Source organism: Pleurodeles waltl, chromosome 1_2, assembly GCF_031143425.1.
Source record: "Pleurodeles waltl isolate 20211129_DDA chromosome 1_2, aPleWal1.hap1.20221129, whole genome shotgun sequence".
In the NCBI taxonomy this organism is placed as follows: domain Eukaryota; kingdom Metazoa; phylum Chordata; class Amphibia; order Caudata; family Salamandridae; genus Pleurodeles; species Pleurodeles waltl.
In genome coordinates, this window is record NC_090437.1 from 1,336,472,645 (window position 1) to 1,336,492,019 (window position 19,375).

Genomic DNA, 19,375 nt, shown 5'->3' on the forward strand with positions numbered 1-19,375 from the left:
ATAAGCCTCCGGCCTGCATCAGGAAACTCTATAATCTATTACCAGCGTTGCATTTCAACTGCCCATAACATCCAAGCAGTCGGACTGTTTCCTCTGATTTCAAGGAGGACACTAGAAAATCTGTGCGAGCAATTCCGATTGTTGACTTTATTTGGAAAGACCGGCTTAAGGCCATGCAGACCCCGTCTTCAATCCCAGCGGTGCTGCCAAGGCTGGACAAGAAGCACCAGACAACTCACCAGCCTGCTTAGTTGGTCATCTTAAACCGGTGATCTCTCGGGCAGCCCAGCGTAGGTCCAGGCACCACGGACTGCGCTCCCCGATAGAGAAGGGTGGCGGTTAGATGCAATTGGGAAGAAATTTTCAACTATGGCAGCCACCATGGTCAGGGCAGCGAACTCCCTGGCAGTCTTGGGAAGATATGACCGTCAGATGTGGTCAGACATATCCCAGTTTTTTTACCTCCTGCCTGAGGATAGTAGAGCGGAAGCACAGAAGATAGTACAGGAAGGTGAGAATCTCTGCTGAGATTATAGACTCTGCCATCGATGTCACATCATATTGGGGGGGACAATTCCACGCATACCCGGGACTCCAGCATAGAGCCCGGGTACTGCCAAACTAACTTTCCGGGGTCTCCTCTGCAGCTACCGCTGCTGCCAACCCAGACCGGATTCTGCCTCCCTAGGGCGTGGGCAGCCTGGTCCCAGGAAGGCAGAACAAAGGATTTCCTCTGAGAGGGTGTTACATCCTCTCCCTTTGGAAATAGGTGTGAAGGGCCTGGGAAGAGTAGCCTCTCCTGGCCTCTGGAAATGCTTTGAAGGGCGCAGATGGTGCCCTCCTTGCATAAGCCAGTATACACTGGTTCAGGGATCCCCCCCAGCCCTGCTCTGGTGCGAAACTGGACAAAGGAAAGGCGAGTGACCACTCCCCTGACCAGCACCTCCCAGGGGAGGTACCCAGAGCTCCTCCATTGTGTCCCAGACCTCTGCCATCTTGGATGCAGAGGTGTGAGGGCACAATGGACAGCTCTGAGTGGCCAGTGCCAGCAGGTGACGTCAGAGACCCTTCCTGATAGGTGCTTACCTTTCTCTGTAGCCAATCCTCCTCTGTGGGCTATTTAGGGTCTCTCCTGTGGGTATCTCACCAGAAAACGAATGCAAGAGCTCACCAGAGTTCCTCTGCACTTCCCGCTTCGACTTCTGCCAAGGATCGACCGCTGACTGCTCCAGGATGCCTGCATAACCGCAACAAAGTAGCAAGAAGACTACCAGCAACATTGTAGCTCCTCATCCTGCCGGTTTTCTCGACTGTTTTCTGGGGTGCATGCTCTGAGGGCTGTCAGCCTTCACCCTGCACTGGAAGCCAAGAAGAAATCTCCTGTGGGTCGACTGAATTTTCCCCCTGCCAACGCAGGCACCAAACGTCTGCATCACTGGTCCTCTGGGTCCCCTCTCATCCTGACGAGCGTGGTCCCTGGAACACAGGAGCTGGGTCCAAGTGTCTTTGACAGTCCAGTGACCCTTCTGTCCAAATTTGATGGAGTTAAGTCCTTGTCTCCCCAGTCCAGACAGTAATCCTGTGAACTGCAGCTGCTCAGGCTTTTCTGCACTTTTGCAAGATGTCCTTTGTGCACAGCCTAGCCCAGGTCACCAGCATTCCGTCCTGCATTGCCCAACTCGCTGAGTTGGACTCCGTCGTGGGACCCTCTCTTGTGGCTCTGAGTCGACCGTTGTCCTCAGATCTTCTAAGTGTCTGTTCAGGTGCTTCTGCGTGTGCTGCCTGCTTCTGCGAGGGCTCTGTGTTGCTGATTGCACTTGGATGTTAGTCTTTCTAAAGCAGTAAGCAGGGACAGTGCAGGTCTGGCCTCAAAACCTTCTACCCTTTAACAACAAACTACACTCCCACCCTTCACCCATGCCATCCACTAAAAGGCAGTTCTCAGGAAGACCCAAAGAGCAGCCCCTTTCTAACAGTCTTCACAGAATCTTTAAAGGTAGCCCTGTCGCCATCCTGGATTTTCATCCTCCAGCAACAGGTATGCAGACAAAACACTTAAACTGTTTGTGGAAGTCATTAATATCTCATCTTGTGCCATGCTAAACCCAGGGCATGGACAATGGATCCTTCTGGTTTAGTACTCGGGCTCACTATCATGCATGTGTTACAGGCTGACTGCACAAACACCTGACGTACATACATGACCGTGTGAGGTTCCTCGGTACACACCAGCTAAGAGTTACACAAGAAGGTTCAATTGGCCAGGCTATCACTTTAAAACAAAAACAAAATTGGATCACACTATAAATCACAAAACTACATGGTCACCACCATTTTTAGCTACACTTGGAACAGGGACAGAACCCCTTCACGGGCCTAACCTTGTCTGGGACAGGTCTAGACCTCTGCATGCTCACTAATTTAGAGTAACGCCATGGCCAAAGTAAGTCATGTTACCAGATTCAAATAGTCTGGCACTTTGTGCAAGGAAACACACTACTATACCATGTAGAGTGAACTCGTGCGAAACATTTTTGTAGTCTCATTACAGTGAATTTGAACCCCCACCTTTTTTAAAATTTTACAAATATATTTAGTGCCTAAACTTTCCCAGTTTGTAATATGATCAGTGTTTACAATTTATAATCTGCCATTTATAGACCTAAATATGTGCGAGCCTCTCTGTGACCCATTCCATTTGTATGACCCAATGTTTGTAGTTTGTTGTAAAAGCTTCAAAGAATCTATAAAGGACAACAAACTACACATGCAATGGGAATTAAGTGTGTATAATGAAGCCTTATATAAAAAGATTTTTCTTAAATTTGCACAAAACAGTTTGGGACAGCTAAGCAATTGCTATTTGGGATTGAGTACCTCTAACCGTCTACAAAGAATATTTTGTTTGTACTTGTAAATATAAAACAATATGAATGCTGTTTTATAAGATGCTGGGTATGACTGTTTAATAGAAGAAAGGTCTATGGGTGGAATGACTAAGATGTAAATGAAGCGTTATTGTATATAGACCTAAAAACACTGAGGATTGTGATGTTTGTTCTGATATCACCTGTAGCTTAATTCTGTAGTGAAGTGCCCCATAGGTTCTGAAGTAACCAAAAGCTTTGTTCCCACAGCTTTGATAATATTTCACCATGTAAGAACGAAGACTTGCAAAGCCCTGCAGTAGCCGGCCATGGTATTTTCCAGTCTCGCCAAGTGTATGAGGACACAGCATCCATGATGATTATCCATGGGGTAGATCCCACACAGCTGGAAGTGACCTCTGGAGAGATCTGTGAGATTCTTGATGCCCAAGCAGATGCTGCTTCTCCTGGGAAGTGCTCAGACACTTCTTTGATTCCTGAGCCAGCACTCCTGGTGGACAGCACAGTGTCTTCAGTCTCACTGAATGAAGACACAGTTAACTCTTCCAGTCTATCAGAGAAACCACCTTTGGAAAATGGAGCTTCAGGAGCATTGCCAGTCGTTTTGGTGACTACTGTTGCAGAAGCCCCTCTGGGGACCACTTCCAGGCGCTTCCCAAAGAATTTCGTAGTCTCTGCTGAATCTACCCCTCTAAAACCTCATGAGCAAGAGCTCCTTTTCACAAAGGCACATTTACATGATTATGTCAGCGCAATGCCTGCGATTGCCAGCATTGAGGGTTCTTTAGAGCTGAGTGCAGAGTCCTCACTTATGGGTGGCCGGAGTCCTCGGCATCAAGACGTAGAGGTCAACGTGGGAGAGGTCCAGACTTGCCAGGAACTCAAAGACTCATTTGAAACTATGCAGCGTCTTCAGTGGCACTACAAGGAAAACCCTTCAGCAGGGTCCATGCATGCTTCTATGGACATGAGCCTTGAGGTGAGCTCTGTGGACAATGAAAAATGTTTGCAAGAAAAGAGCCCTGAGCATGCTTCTTCTGGCCCAGATATGTGCCCCAAGGAGCTAGACACAGAGTGTCTCCCTGTGGAGGAAACACCTTCAAATGGAAAGGCCCTTGCGGGAGACTTGTCAGGCTTACTGGAGCAGAGTGGGGCTGATGGGTACCACAGTGAAATGGGACTGGGCAATGGAGCTGCAGTGATGACTGAAGAAATGTTTGGGTTGAATGTGGAAAATCCTTGTATGGACGAAGTGGAATTGAATGTGATCCAGCCACAAGAACAAACTGCTACTGAGATGAGAGAGCACATACTGTCATTCAGTGCTGAGAGGCTCACTGATGCAGTGAGCAGCTGCGAAAAAGAAGGTAGTCCATGTGTCACATCACAGGATAAAGGTAAGTGTGGTGGCCTTTGGGCTGTGACGAGGTTGTGTAAGGTATTTATTGGCATCATGCATGCATTCCTTTAAGGATACAGATACATACTGTAAAGCTAAGCATGGTGCCATCTCTCAAATAACTGATAACACTAGTCTTTCATTCCCCGGAGTCTTGGCAAGTGGTGGAGATATAATAGTCACTCTCATGGATAGGCTTGCTACCCCACCTAGTCTTTTGAGAAAATACATTTTTCTGGAGCACCCAATATAAAACATATTCCAAGAAAGTTCTCCCCTAGTAACATTTGTTCAAGTATAGATTACAGTGGACAAGAAACATGTTCATGCAAATCCCAACATATCAAAATGCACCATGAAATGTCACAAATGTGCCTACTGACACAAGAGTGTATGGTTCTATGTACAACCCAGAAATAGTAAAGTTCTTCTGAAATCTTTCAGTATGTCTTCGACTTTTTCAGAAATTAAAAATTGGCAACAAGAAAATCATCCATGCTCCATACATATGATTGAGACAGACAACACATGTTTTGTGTAATACACTTTTTTTTTTTTTAGGGCTGATGGCGAATCCACATTGTAACTTGAAAAATCCACCAACTGGCTGGAGACCAAATGATTACTCTGTATTGGATAGTCTTACTCACTATATACTGAAGTGTGCTTTTACCTTTTAAAAACCCAAGTCAGACAATTGATTACTGTTGTGTATATAAACAGTCCACCAAGTATGTAGAAATGGTACACCGCTCTGTCTGAAATTAGACTCCTCATTTATACCATTGGAGATCAGGCAGCAGCAAAATTATCTTTGTTTTGTCTGCAATGGGACCTAAACACATACATTAATCACCTAAAAGGTGTTCTGAGCAACTGTCCTGACTTCATAACTATTTCCCAGCTTCTTTGTGACCTACAGATTAAATACCAAAGGTTGAGAAGAAAATAGATAACAGCCATGTACATTGCTAGACAGGAACAGCTGTTTTTTTGTTTTTGGTTGATCATTTGTATAGTTATTGTTCTTGAGGCATTGGTGGCCTATGGTGCATGCTGGGCCTTGCATATTACCTCTTCTAGATGAGCATTCACACTACCCAAATCGGGAATCCATCTAATGGGAAATATAGACAAAAAATAGGATCAGGCTGACTATTTACTCCATCCAAGTCAGGCCATATTTATACCAATTAAAGAGTAGAACCCGAATACCGTATGATAAAGCATTCTAATAATGTTATAAATTGGGTTGGTTGACTGCGGGCTGAGCCCTGGTGAAGCAGCAACAATCCTATTCAGGTAACTGTCAAGCCCTAAATTCACCTGTGATCACCCTCTGGTAGCTTGGCACAGAGCAGTCTGGCTTAACTAAGAGGCAATGTGTAAAGTATTTGTGCAACACTTTGTTTGAAATGGGGTCTTTGGTAGTCAGGTTACCCCCTGTCCAAGCAAGGACCCTCACTCTAGTCAGGGTAAGTCACACACAATCCAAATTATCCTGTGCCCACCCTCTGGTAGCTTGGCACTGAGCAGCCAGGCTTAACTTAGAAGGCAATGTGTAAAGTATTTGTGTGGTGTATTTTTGTGGTATTATACTGTTATTGCATGATTTACTGTACAGTGTTTAGAAAAATATAGAATATTTATTTGGTTAAATGCAGGTCAAAACGTTTAAGATTTGATAAGTACACTTAAAATTATCACTGTAGGAAATTATAAAAGAAGTCTTTACTCTTTAAAAAGCAACAAATGTCTCTTGCAAGTACAAAGTACCTGGTTTGCATTCAAATTCTCTGTAAGGGACTGCAGAGGAGGGGGTGTGCTTTTCTTTTCTTTTTTTTTTTTGTGCACACAGACGATGCACCGGCGAGTTTTCACGCAGGGTAGGGTTTGCGTCGATTTCTGGCGCGGAGACTGTGATCCTCTTCGTGTAGCGGGATTTTTGGACGCCTCGGGTACGTTGCATTGAAATCCTGTGCGTGCAGGATGAAGTCAGAGGGGCTACGTCGATCCGGTGGGCGATGCGTGGAAATTTCTGCTGCACTGCACGCTCTATTCCTCTCAGGAAGTTGTGCTGCATCTTTCCGGCTCAGCTTTGCATCGATTCCGTGGGCAATGCGTTGAAGTTCCGGTCACAACGCTGCCGCTGCGTTGATCTCCACTTCGGGGAGCCAGGCTGTGGTGTTCCAGTGCTGTGATTTTCTCACCACAATGCAGGCTGTGCGTTGAATTATCGCCACACTAGGAGTTCTTCTGCAGGATGAAGTCTTTTTGGTCCTGAGACTTAAGGAACAGGAGGCAAGCTCTATCCAAGCCCTTGCAGAGCACTTCTCAGCAGAGCCAGAGGACAGCAAGGCAACAGCAGGGCAGCAGTCCTTTGCAGAAAAGCAGTCCAATTGAGTCCTTTGGGCAGCCATGCAGTTTCTCTTGGCAGGTTGCAGGTTCTGGTTCAGGGATTCTTCTCTAGTGGTATCTTGTCCAGAAGTGTCTGTGGTTGTCCCTACCAACTTAGTGTCTGAGACCCTGCTTAAATACCCAAATGTGCCTTTGAAGAGGGGGAGGCTTCAAAGAGTGGCTTACAAGTGCACAAGGTCCCCTTTCAGTTCCATCCTGTCTGCCAGGGTCCCAGTAGGGGGAGTGGCAGTCCTTTGTGTGAGGGCAGGCAACTGTCCTTTGACATGTCAGGCCCTCCACCCTCCCAGCCCAGGATGACCCATTCAATAAGCAGATGTTTGCAAGTGTGACTGAGCATCCTGTGTTTGGGGTTTGTCTGAGTGAATGCACAAGGGAGCTGTCAACTAAACCTAGCCAGACGTGGATTGTGAGGCACAGAAGGATTTAAGTGCAGAGAGATGCTCACTTTCTAAAAGTGCCATTTCTAAAATAGTAATAATAAATCCAACTTCTCCAGTCAGGATTTTGTATTACCATTCTGGCCATACTAAATATGACCTTGTTACTCCTTTCAGATCAGAATCTACCACTCAAACCGTATATGAGGGTAGCCCTAATGTTAGCCTATGAAAGGAGCAGGCCTCATAGCAGTGTTAAAATGAATTTAGGAGTTTTACATCACTAGGACATATAAACTGCACAGGTCCATGTCCTGCCTTTTATCTCATAGCACCCTGCCCTATGGGTTACCTAGGGCCTACTTTAGGGGGTGACTTATAAGTAGAAAAAGGAGAGATTAAGACTTGGCAAGTACAATTGAATGCCAAGTCGAAGTGGCAGTGAAACTGCACACACAGGCCTTGCAATGGCAGGCTTGAGGTATGGTTAAGAGGCTACTTATGTGGGTGGCACAATCAGTGCTGCAGGCTCACTAGTAGTATTAAATCTATAGGTCCTAGGCACATGTAGTACATTTTACTTTGGTTTATACCCAACTGGCTTAATCTACTTGTAAGACCCATGTCCGCATGTTTTAAGGGAGGGAGCATATGCACTTTAGCACTGGTTAGCAGTGGTAAAGTGTGCAGAGTCCTAAAACCAGCAAAAACAGTGTCCAAAAAGTGGAGGGAGCAAGGCAAAAAGTTAGGGGTCACCACCCTAAGGCTGTCTGGTCTAACACACTTCAAACAGTGAAAATACCACACAAAGATTTCATGCTAGGTTAGAAAAATAGAACATAGTTTAAGAAATAAAACAAGACTGTTAGAAATGGTGTCTTTGGTTGGCAGTCAGGTTACCCCCTGTCCAAGCAAGGACCCTCACTCTAGTCAAGGTAATACAGAATCACCCTTAGCTAACCCCTGCTTACCCTGTTGGGAGCTTGGCACAAGCAGTAGGATTAACGTCAGAGTGCTAGGTGTAAAGTGTTTGTAACAAAACACACAGTAACTCAATGAAAACACTACAAAATGACACAACACAGGTTTAGAAAAATAGAGAATATCTAAACAAAACAAGACCAAAACGACACATCCACAATGCACCAGTTAACTTTCCCTAAAAATGCAGAGTCTTCATGTAATTTTAATCACACATTAACACTGCTAGCGTGAAAATGTACCTTGGGCGTGTCAAAAATAACCCCGCACTGGCGAGTGTGCGTCGAAGGGCTTGCGATGCGTTGATATCACTCACGAGTGAGACTTTGCGCCGTTTCTCCTTTAGTTGGATCGGCGTGCGTCGTTTCTTCTCTCCACAGGAGTGATGCGTCGATCTGGTCAGCACTCTTGGGTCCGGGCAGGCCTCGTGTCGTTTTTGCACACCCAGCGGTACTTGCGTTGGAAATCCAGCTGCACGATGATCCGAAAATTACGCCGCACGGGTTGTGATCTCACCAGCCTCCATCAGCAATGCTGTACATCGTTTCTCCAGCCCTGGGTGTCGATCTTCAGGTCGCGTGGCAGGTGCGCGTCTATTTTTCAGCTGCGAAGCCAGCGGCACTTAGATTTGTTTTCAGCCACAAATCAGTTGCGGTGATCTTTTCCCTGCACAGCGGTCGGGCGTGGGTTTCTTACTCTGGGCTGCCAGCTTCTCCTTTCAGGGCCCCAGGAACTGGATGGGCACCATTTGGCAGGGTAGGAGTCTCTCCAGAGACTCCAGGTGCTGGCAAGGAGAAGTTTTCTGTCCCTGAGACTTCAAACAGGAGGCAAGCTCTAAATCAAGCCCTTGGAGAGTTCTTCACAAGAAGGAAGGTAACTCAAAGTCCAGTCTTTGTCCTCTTACTCTGGCAGAAGCAGCAACTGGAGGATAGCTCCACAAAGCACAGGCAGTACAGCTCTTTTTCCTCAGCTCTTCTCCAGGCAGAGGTTCCTCTTGGTTTCCAGAAGTGTTCTAAAGTCTGTGGTTTTGGGTGCCCTTCTTATACCCAATTTCTCCTTTGAAGTAGGCCTACTTCAAAGCAAAGTCTCTCTTGAATGTGAAATCCTGCCTTGGCCAGGCCCCAGACACACCAGGGGGTTGGAGACTGCATTGTGTGAGGGCAGGCACAGCCCTTTCAGGTGCAAGTGACCACTCCTCGCCTCCCTCCTAGCACAGATGGCTCATCGGGATATGCAGGCTACACCCCAGCTCCCTTTGTGTCACTGTTTAGTGGGAGGTGCAACCAGCCCAACTTTCAAACTAACCCAGACAGGGAATGCACAAACAGGCAGTCACTGAAATGGTATAAGCAAGAAAATGCCCACTATTAAAAGTGGCATTTTCAAACACACAATCTTAAAATCAACTTTACTAAAAGATGTATTTTTAAATTGTGAGCTCAGAGACCCCAAACTCCTCATGTCCATCTGCTCCAAAAGGGAATCTACACTTTAATCAGACTTAAAGGTAGCCCCCATGTTAACCTATGAGAGTTGACAGGCCTTGCAACAGTGAAAAACAAACTTAGCAATATTTCACTGTCAGGACATATAAAACACATTACTTTGTCCTACCTTAGCCATACACTGCACCCTGCCCTTGGGGATACCTAGGGCCTACCTTAGGGGTGTCTTACATGTAAATCAAATATGCCAATCATGTATAAACCAATTACATACACATTTTGTAAAGGAGCACTTGCACTTTAGCACTGGTTAGCAGTAGTAAAGTGCCCAGCGTAACAAAAACAGCAAAATCAGAGTCCAGTACACATCAACAACCTGGGAAACAGAGGTAGAAAGTTAAAGGAGATCACGCCAAGGATGAAAAGTCTAACAAAGACCAAAATGACAAATCCAAAAAGGTAGAACTTTGGTTATTAATTTAAATAATAAACTGTAAAAATAGCACTTGAAAGCAATAAGAGCCAGCTGGGGATAGCTGGTTGCGCCGTACCAGGGCAAATTCAAGAGTTCCAGCCAACCTCGATAGAGCGTGGGCCATCTACAGGGACCAAGTTAGGCCCACTAAACCAAAGTACCATAAAGCCTGGTTGCGGAGCGTTGCGTCTGTTCCGACCCGCGCAGTAGCAGTGATGCATAGGTTTTTCTTCACCCACAGCAGTGATGTTGTGTTTAGGATGCAAGTTCCTGCTGCTGAAGTTCAGGATCCAGGCGCTGCTATGCAAGGACCTGTGTGTTGTGCAGTTGGTGATGCGTCAGCTCTGAGTGCAGGGGCTGCGATGTGAAGATTAATCATTTAGTCTTTCGTCAATGGGGGTGCAGGGGTCTTGAGGGGAAAAGTGTTGCAGTGGCAATTTAGGTCATTTGCTGGTTCTGTTCCGCACGACAGCGGCGATGCATAGATTTTGCTCCTGCAGGTGCAACAAACATCTTAGGACCACTTCTAAGGTTCCAGGACTTTTGTAGCACCACTTGACAGGGCCGGCTATAAACGCGGAGTTGAGGTACAGGAGCAAGGTGGTTGGGAATCATAGGTTTCTGAGGCCTTATATAAGGAGGCTAGCCAGCTAGCCCTCGGAGTCACTCTGGGTTCAAGTGATTCAGGTCTAGTCCTTCTCACCCAGGCAGGGGAGCTGCAGGCAACGGGTAGCACAGCAAGAGGAGTCCAGCAAAGCAGCAGTTCAGCATAGTGGAAGTCCTTCAGTAGCACAGCAGTCCTTCTTCCTGTCAGTAGTCACAGGTCCAAAGGGTGTTCCAAGTTGGTGGTATCAGAGGTCCAGTACTTATATCCCAGTTTGGCCTTTGAAGTGAGGGAGACTTCAAAGACAGGCCTTTGAAGTGCATTGAAGTCCTGCCCTTCCTGCCCTGGCTCCAGACTGACTGCAGTGTGTGTGTGTGTGTGTGTGTGTTTTGGGGTGGGGGGGGGGTTATACAGCCCTTTATGTTGGGACAGGACACAGCCTGTTCGGATGTGAGGCTGTGTCCAGCTCCTCATTTCCGTTTTCCCAGGGTGGGCCATCAAGTCAGACCTACATCCCCATTGTATGTGGCTGTCTAGAGGGAATACACAAAGCCCAACTGTCACCTACCCCAGACAAGTGATCAGAGACTGGCACTAAATAGCTGAAGTAGAAAATGCCAACTTTCGCAGTCATTTTAAGAATTACATATTTAAAATCCGACTTCACTATAATTTATTTTAAATTGTGATTCCAGAGACATCAAACATAGTTTCTCTTCCAGGTTGCTAATTACTTATAAACGAGAATAAGGTAATCCCTTTCCTGTCGGAAAGATAGGCTTTGCTGTAGTGAAAAATGACTGAGGGTTTTTCACCACCAGGACATCTAAAACTTAAATATATGTTGTGCCTCTTAAAATACATTGCATTGTGCCCTCTGGGTTGTCCAGGGCCTACTGCAGGGGGACCTTACATGTATAACAAGCATTGCTAACTCAGGAGTTGCCTATGCAAGTGCTATTGGCTTTACAAATGTTTTCTTATTCGTATTGTTTTTCAGTGTGGCTGCTGTTAAGCATTGCTAACATTTTGTGGCATAGAGGAGAGTGGAGTGTCCTGGAAAGGACTGGGAAAAGTGGAGGAAAGTGTAGTGGCATGGCAGAGTGTTGTGTATTGGAGTGGCATAGTGTTGAGTCGTGTAGAGTGGCAGACACTGGAGTGGCATAGAGTTGGCTGGTGTAGAGGCATAGAGTGGTGCAGAGTACAGTGCCAGAGTGGAGTAGTTCAGAGTAGAGTGGTGTAGAGGCCAGACTTGCAGAATGCAGTGTTGTAGAGTGCAGTGGTGGCAGAGTACAGTGATAAAGGAAGAGTGCAGTGGTGTAGTGATGCAGTGTAGAGTGGCATAGTGGTGCAGAGCGGAGTAGCGTGGAGTTGGGTGATACAGTGGTGCAGAGTAGCCTAGAGTGGTGTAGTGTTTCGCCATAGAGTGCAGTGGCATAGTGGTGAGTTCAGTGACAGTGCAGTGGGGCAGAGGGTATTGGCAGCATTGGCCTAGAGTGCAGTTGTGCAGAGTACACTGCTCCAGTCTAGGCCACACCAATCAAGAGTGCAGTGGTGAAGATTGCATTGGTACAGGGTAGAGTGTAGTGGTGCAGAGTATTTTTAATGGCAGTGTGCTACCACAGCATAGACAACACATTTTCTATTGAAATGACCATTACATTTGAACAGACAGCTTTACTAATAACTATAGAGTGCGTGATAATTGCATCACCTCGTTTAATGATTGGTTTGATCATATTAAAGTATTTCTTTCCAGCACACCAGGAATTTAAAAGTGTGCATCATTTGTGCGTTCATATTCTGAGTTACATATGCAGTTCATTTAAGTGTTGTCATGTACTAGAAAAACTTTCCTCCTTCCAATATCCACAAGATTGTAAAATCCTCTCATTTTGAAGTCCTGAGAAAGAAAATAAACCAGCGCCCTTCAAAAACAGCACCTGACATTTGACCTTGGTCTTTGAATGCACAGCAAATGTAACGAGTTAAGAAAAAGATTTTAAAGGCCTGTTGACATAAAGCAAGTTTGTGGAAGAATACAGAAAACATTTTAGGCAATGGGAGAGACTAGTTGAACCTGGAGAGCCTAAAGCAAATAAAGCCATCAAATGGAAAGCCAAAAAAGGAGTTAGAAACCACAAAGCCAATGGTAATCAATGAGCAGAGTAAAATTTCTAGGTCAACCTTCTGAAAGTCCCCTAGATGTCTTTAGCAAACCAGACCGCTGCACGGTGGTAGGCTGTGACCTAAAAAGACGGTTTGGGTCTGAAAAAAGGATTATTTTGTGAGGTCGACATGGCAGTGTAAAACTGCACACAGGCTCTGCAATGGCAGGCCTTGAGACATGGTTAAAGGGCGACTTATGTGGGTGGCACAATCTGCTCTACAGTCCCACGAGTAGCATTTAATTTACAGGCCCTGGGCGCGTGTACTGCTCTTTTCTAGGGACTTATAATTAAATATGCCAGTTGGGGATAAGTTAATATTACCATGCTTAGGGGAGAGAGTACAAGCACTTTAGCAGTGGTTAGCAGTAGTAAAGTGCACCGTCCTAAAGCCAGGAGAAATGAAGTCATAAAAGTGGAAGGGGTAGCTAAAAGTTGTGGGAAAGCCCGTCCTAAGGCTGTCAGATCTAAGAGACATGAACTGTTCTGATTAAGTACTTTTTATTCATGGGTGACCAAACACACTGGGGCACTTAAAGTGTGCATGCCAACTTTAGACTCCACAGTAGTTTTAGACCAACATCATTGACTTAATATCAGCAGAATTTGGTTAAGATTGTGACCCAAGGTTTTCATGTATTGTCTTTTACTTATAAATGTCCTAGCTTAAGTTTGGTCCGATAGCACAGCATATGTGAGTTGTATTGTTACCAATTCTTTGAAATATAAATGACTCTCTGTGTAGTTACGTCAGCATTTTCATAGGAAATTAGTTTTTTTGTTGCTAATAACTTTGCACAGTTTGAGGACGCTCCATGAAAGGTTTCCAAAAAGTGGTCTTTGTGCCTGGTTTGTATATGGAAAGTTTCAGGTTGATCCTTCAAGTAGGGGTCAAGGGGAAAAAAGATGGAATCCAAAAAGCTAAATTCCCGTGCATTTACCATAGATTACTTTAAGAAGCACTACTGCAGAAACTGCTGAACGGAAATACATCAGTTTTGGCAGGAAGCTAAATATTGGTCCTAAGATTGTGCTTTTTGTGATTTAGTGTAAGTTCATTCAGTAGTATTTGAGAAATTATGGTTGGAAAATGTTTGTGTATATGGACGGTTGGGTCTGTGAGAGGCTCACAAGTATTGTGGGGACTGCTAATTTTAATGTAGAGTGATCCGATTGGCCCAGGGAGCTTTGTTTCCCCTTGGGCAATCTGCCTTCTCCTGGAGTCAGAGTCCCTCTGGAGCGAGTGCTCTGATTTGCTGCCAGCAACATCAGAAATGTTGCTGACGTTTATTACAGGACTTGGTTACTTAGCCTCTTTCCTGAAGGAAGAGGGAAAAAAAATGTGTAGGGTAGGGATAGCCTGTCCGCTGGGCCCTGTGGAGTGGGACCCACTCATCAGGAGTTCACTTTATCAGTCAGCCGCAGGCTGTGCAGTAGGGGTCTATCTGTATACAACTGCTCAACGAAAACCGAATTCCTCCAGATCCTCAACTTCTGTTTAACTAATGAATGCCCTACGATGGACAGCCTTTATCTGTATCAAACCCTTCAGTCACTGAACCTACAGTGAGAACTGGAGTTGATATGAGTAGAAAAAGTGGGTACTGTAAACCGTGTTTACTCTATGGGTAGAATTTACTCTGCCATACTGTTCTCAACAAGGGAAACCTATGGGAACTATACTGGAGTATTAAAAAGTACTATTATGAACAGTGTTCATTCAGCCAAACTTGTCCAAAAAGACTATTCATTCCAAAATACCCATGTCTGAAGATGCTAAAGGTTATGCTATGTGCAGTCTTCATACACTGGTGAAAGCTTTAGATGGCCAATCTTTTGAAACTAAACATGTACATGGGTTTATATCTGGTGCATAGACTTCTGTTCTGTTGAAGTTGACATTCTACGATTGTTTAAAACTCCAGGCTTCTTACAGTACTTGTTTGTAGAATCTTTGCCCTGTTGGAAACTTTCTGCAGAACCAAAATACTTGTAGGGAACATACTGGGCACAAGTCTGCAACTGTCGTGTGCACCAGTTAGTGTACAATACAAAGATTTCTATTGTGTTCAAAACCTGTACACACCTGATGCATTAGGAGCATGTGTTTTATAAACACACCTGTTAGCTGGGCACAGGCTGTACAAAATTAGGCAGAGATGTCATATGGTAGTTACCCCCTTGCCCATATAAACTATAAAGCTCATTGGATGATGTCATCAGTGATGTCATAGTACATGTCACTTCAACAAAAGGCCTCGGGTATCGGAAGTGACTTCACTTGTATCCCTCCCCTCATGACTTCACAGGAACTGACCTATGACCATTGACTCTCGTAACATCACATGAAGTTGTCATTTGACTTTTGACATGTATAGTAAGTGACATCCATTAACTTCAAAATCACTCTCAAAGCAAGGATAACTAAATATGCAGACAAAATACTAGAGCAGAAACTCTCCGAGTTACCAAACCTAAATTAGTGTGCTGCCATGGCATGGCAGATGTGGAAACATGATGGACCAGGGCAAGGTAATAATAGATCAACAGTACAGCACTGACATCTGCTCAGGCACAACCATCATATTCCCCCATGTATTCTCACATACTCTGACATCCTTGTGCAGGCTCCCCTCCTCAGAACTAGTCTCTAACCACGAGCATGCTCATTGGCTCACAAAGCATGCCAAACCCTGTGGGTTCTGCTCTTACGGACAGACGTGTGCTCAACACAGTGGGGTCTCTCCTCTAGTGACCTGCTTAGTGTAATGACTGGTGTGCAGCTTAGACGTAAGGCGCAGATCTTCTGAGAATTGTGATAGTTTAGTTTTGCATACACGTAATGTTTGGAATGTGTGTAGCACACTCGGTATCACTGTATTTAGTAATAGTTCTTGATGAATGAGATCCTGTGCCTTTTCTCTGGGGTTGCAGTTGTGCCTGCATGCCTTTTACAAGGTGTCTGCAGCAAGCATTTAGCATGTGGAGCAATCGTACCACCTATAAAGTTTTAGAAAAATTATCAGATTACAGTTCTTGAGGCTATAAACGGCACTTTCTGACTCTGGTTCATCTAAATGGGAAACATTTATCAATTGAGTGCAGTGGCCCCATGGATTGTAAAGTTAAATTTGTGATCGGAGAAATGTTTTTATGACAGTACCTAACTGCCCTTAGATTGTTAACATTCTTTCAGATGAAGATATCTATGTGGTGCCTGTGCTTTAGGAAACGTTGTGCTCCAGTTACGTTACACTGTAGGAAGTAGATTAATTCTTTTAACTATATTGCCCGTCATATGATCATAGATAATTGAATTGGGGTTTATAAAAAAAAAAGCAAGAAAACTCACTGTGTGCACAAATGTACTTCTAGATATGCACTATATATGTTTAAAAATCATCCAATGCCCGATCTGAACGAAAACGGTCAAAGTGGACATTCTAGCTGACAAATGATTTAAGAAAAATTGGGGGGGGGGGGGGGGGGGGGTCATACCTCCAGTTTTGTTATGCCTCTGGTGGCAACTGTGAATTATAATAACATACATTTAAAGCTTACCGGGAACAATTGCTAATTAATGACAGACCCAGTGGTTTGTCGGTTGAAGTCTCCAGCTCAAGCTGACGTTGAGGCTGCAGATACAGCTCGTGGCCTTGCAACCACTGATGGTGGCAGTCAGTCTGTGATAATACTGCCACCCGCACAGTTTAGCTCCTGACAAAGCACCCACCTATGTTACTCCCATATTGCAAATGTTCTGAGTGCTGGGTAGTGAAAATCTAGATTTATTCCTCTGGTTACAAGTAGAGAGAGGAAGTAAAATGATTCTCTTCTGCTCTGAGGCACCACATGAGTTCATTCCTTCCTGAACGTCTGCCATTTAACTGCTTTCATCATGTCAGATGGACAAAACTGAAAGGAAGGAGATGCCTGGATTCAAGCAAAGCCATAAAGATCTGTTGCCTGACAAGTCAGAACAAAAATCACAAGGCTTTATTAAATATTTTAAGCATTTAAAGGCAATGTACCTTGCAATTTTATTTTCAAAAGTAAACTTAAATGAGTGAGCCTTTCTGATCATGGCCTGTTGAAGCCAGGTGTTGGAGGGGGTCCTCACAGGAGTCCCAAAGAGCAAGACACTAATTGACATCCATGATACTACGAGTGATGTATTACTGGTGAATTGGTTGTTTCTTTGAGTTCAAAACTTGACACATTCACCTGACTAAAGTTATTTTAACCTTTGTTTTTTTCAGTGAAGATATAGATATAGATGGCTTACTCTGTACCCAGATGTCAAGCCTGACAGCCTTAGGGTGGTCACCCCTAACTTTTTGCCTGCCTCCCTCCACTTTTTGTACACTGTTTTGATGGTTTCAGGACTCTGCGCACTTTACCACTGCTAACCAGTGCTAAATTGCATATGCTCTCTCCCATAAACATGATGACATTGGTTCATACCCAATTGGCTTATTTCATTTACTTATGTCACTAGTAAAGTGCAATATACGTGCCCAGGTCCTGTAGATTAAAAGCTACTAGTGGGCCTGCAGCACTGATTGTGCCACCCACTTCAGTAGCCCCTTAACCTTGTCTCAGGCCTGCCATGGCAAGGCCTGTGTGTGCAGTTTCACTGCCACTTCGACTTGGCATTTAAAAGTACTTGCCAAGCCTAAAACTCCTTTTTCTACATATGTCACCCCTAAGGTAGGCCCTACGTAACCCATAGGGCAGGGTGCTGAGTAGACAAAAGGTAGGACATGTGACTGTGTAGTTTACATGTCCTGCAAGTGTAAAACTCCTAAATGTGTTCTACACTGCTGTGAAGCCTGCTCCTTTATAGGCTAACATTAGGGCTACCCCCATATGCTGTTGAGTGGTAGCTTCTGATCTGAAAGGAGTAGGAAGGTCATATTTAGTATGGCCAGAACGGTAATGCAAAATCCTGCTTACTGGTGAAGTTGGATTTAATATTACTATTTTAGAAATGCCACTTTTAGAAAGGGAGCATTTCTCTGCACTTAAATCTTTCTGTGCCTTACAATGCACGTCTGGCTAGGTTCAGTGAGAGCTCCCTTGTGCATTCACTCAGACAAACCCCAAACACAGGATGCTCAGCCTCACTTGCATACATCTGCATATTTAATGGGTCTTCCTGGATTGGGAGGGTGGAGGGCCTGACACTTGCATGTCTAAGGACAGTAGCCTGCCCTTACACAAAGGACTGACACACCCCCTACTGGGACCCTGGCAGACAGGATGGAACTGAAAGGGGACTTTGTGCACTTCTAAGCCACTCTTTGAAGTCCCCCCTCCCCCCACTTCAAAGGCACATTTGGTTATTTAAACAGGGCCTCTGCCCCTACCAACTCAAACATTTCCTGGAGAAGAAACCCTGAACCCGAACCTGCAACCTGCTAAGAACTGCCTGGTTGCCCAAAGAACTCCCCTGAGTGCATTCTGAGAAGGACTGCTGCCTTGCTGTTGCCCTGCTGCTCTCTGGCTGTGCTGAGAAATGCTCTCCGGGGGCTTGGATAGTGCTTGCCTCCTGTTCTCTGAAGTCTCGGGACCAAAAAAGACTTCATTCCTGCAAGTACTCCTCCCTGTGCGGCTGAAATCAACACACCGCCTTCAAGAAACATCGCACAGCCTGCATCGTGGTGAAAAATTCACTGCATGCTGAACTGGAATGATGCTTCCAGACTCCAACGTGAAGCGTGAAGATTGATGCAGCACCAGTGTAGCGACCGGAAATTTGATGCACAGCAGAGCTGGAATGACAGTCAGACTTCCTGAGAGGAGTCGACGCAGCGCCTGCCGTGCAGTAAAAATTTCCACACGACGCCTACCGGATCAACGCAGCCCCTGTGACTTTGTCGGAAACTGAAGCAAAGCCTTCCCTGAGTGAAAAATAAACAATGCGTCGCAGTGTGCGGCCCGAGAAATCTACACACCTCCCTATTTTGCACGCATCTCTTCTGCAGTTCCTTGCTGAGATTTTGTACGCAAACCAGTTAAGTTGTGCTTGCAAGAGACATTTGTTGCTTTTAAGAGACTAGACACTTTAAAATGCAATAGGTATATTTTGAAATATCATAGTAAAAATGACAATCGTTTTGACCTGCATCTTACCAGATAATTATATATTTTCCTAAACGCTGTGTGGTATATTTTTGTGGTGTTCTACTGAGTTATTTCATGATTTATTTCACAAATACTTTAAACATTGCCTTCTAAGTTAAGCCTGACTGCTCAGTGCCAAGCTACCAGAGGGTGGGCACAGGATAATTTGGTTTGTGTGACTTACCCTGACTAGAGTGAGGGTCCTTGCTTGGACCGGGGGGGTAGCCTGACTGCCAACCAAAGACCCCATTTCTAAGATCATAGAAGTATCACTTTTTTTCACCTTACACTATTTGGTAAACCATTGAGGTTTCCATGAAACACTGAAGACAATGGTCAGATGTAGAATAGTCCCTCATGCATTCCAACCAAAGTGTTTCCTGTTCATCCTTTTTTTTTTTTTCTTTAGCTTATGTGAGATCTTTTGTGTTTATGAATCTTAAAAGGGGCTTACATCCCACCATTACCGTCCATTGGTTCATGTGCTTTGCCAC

General features: G+C 45.0%; 1 protein-coding gene across 3 annotated transcripts in view; it reads left to right on the top strand.

The window, feature by feature from the left end:
- Nucleotides 1-19,375, top strand: part of LOC138251924 (long-chain-fatty-acid--CoA ligase ACSBG2-like) — a 411,952-nt gene that overhangs the window by 129,814 nt on the left and 262,763 nt on the right. For all 3 annotated transcript variants that reach the window (XM_069205692.1, XM_069205693.1, XM_069205690.1), the window contains one exon: nt 3,138-4,285. In XM_069205692.1, the coding sequence (XP_069061793.1) occupies nt 3,138-4,285 (1,148 nt within the window). The remainder of the gene's footprint in view (nt 1-3,137; nt 4,286-19,375) is intronic.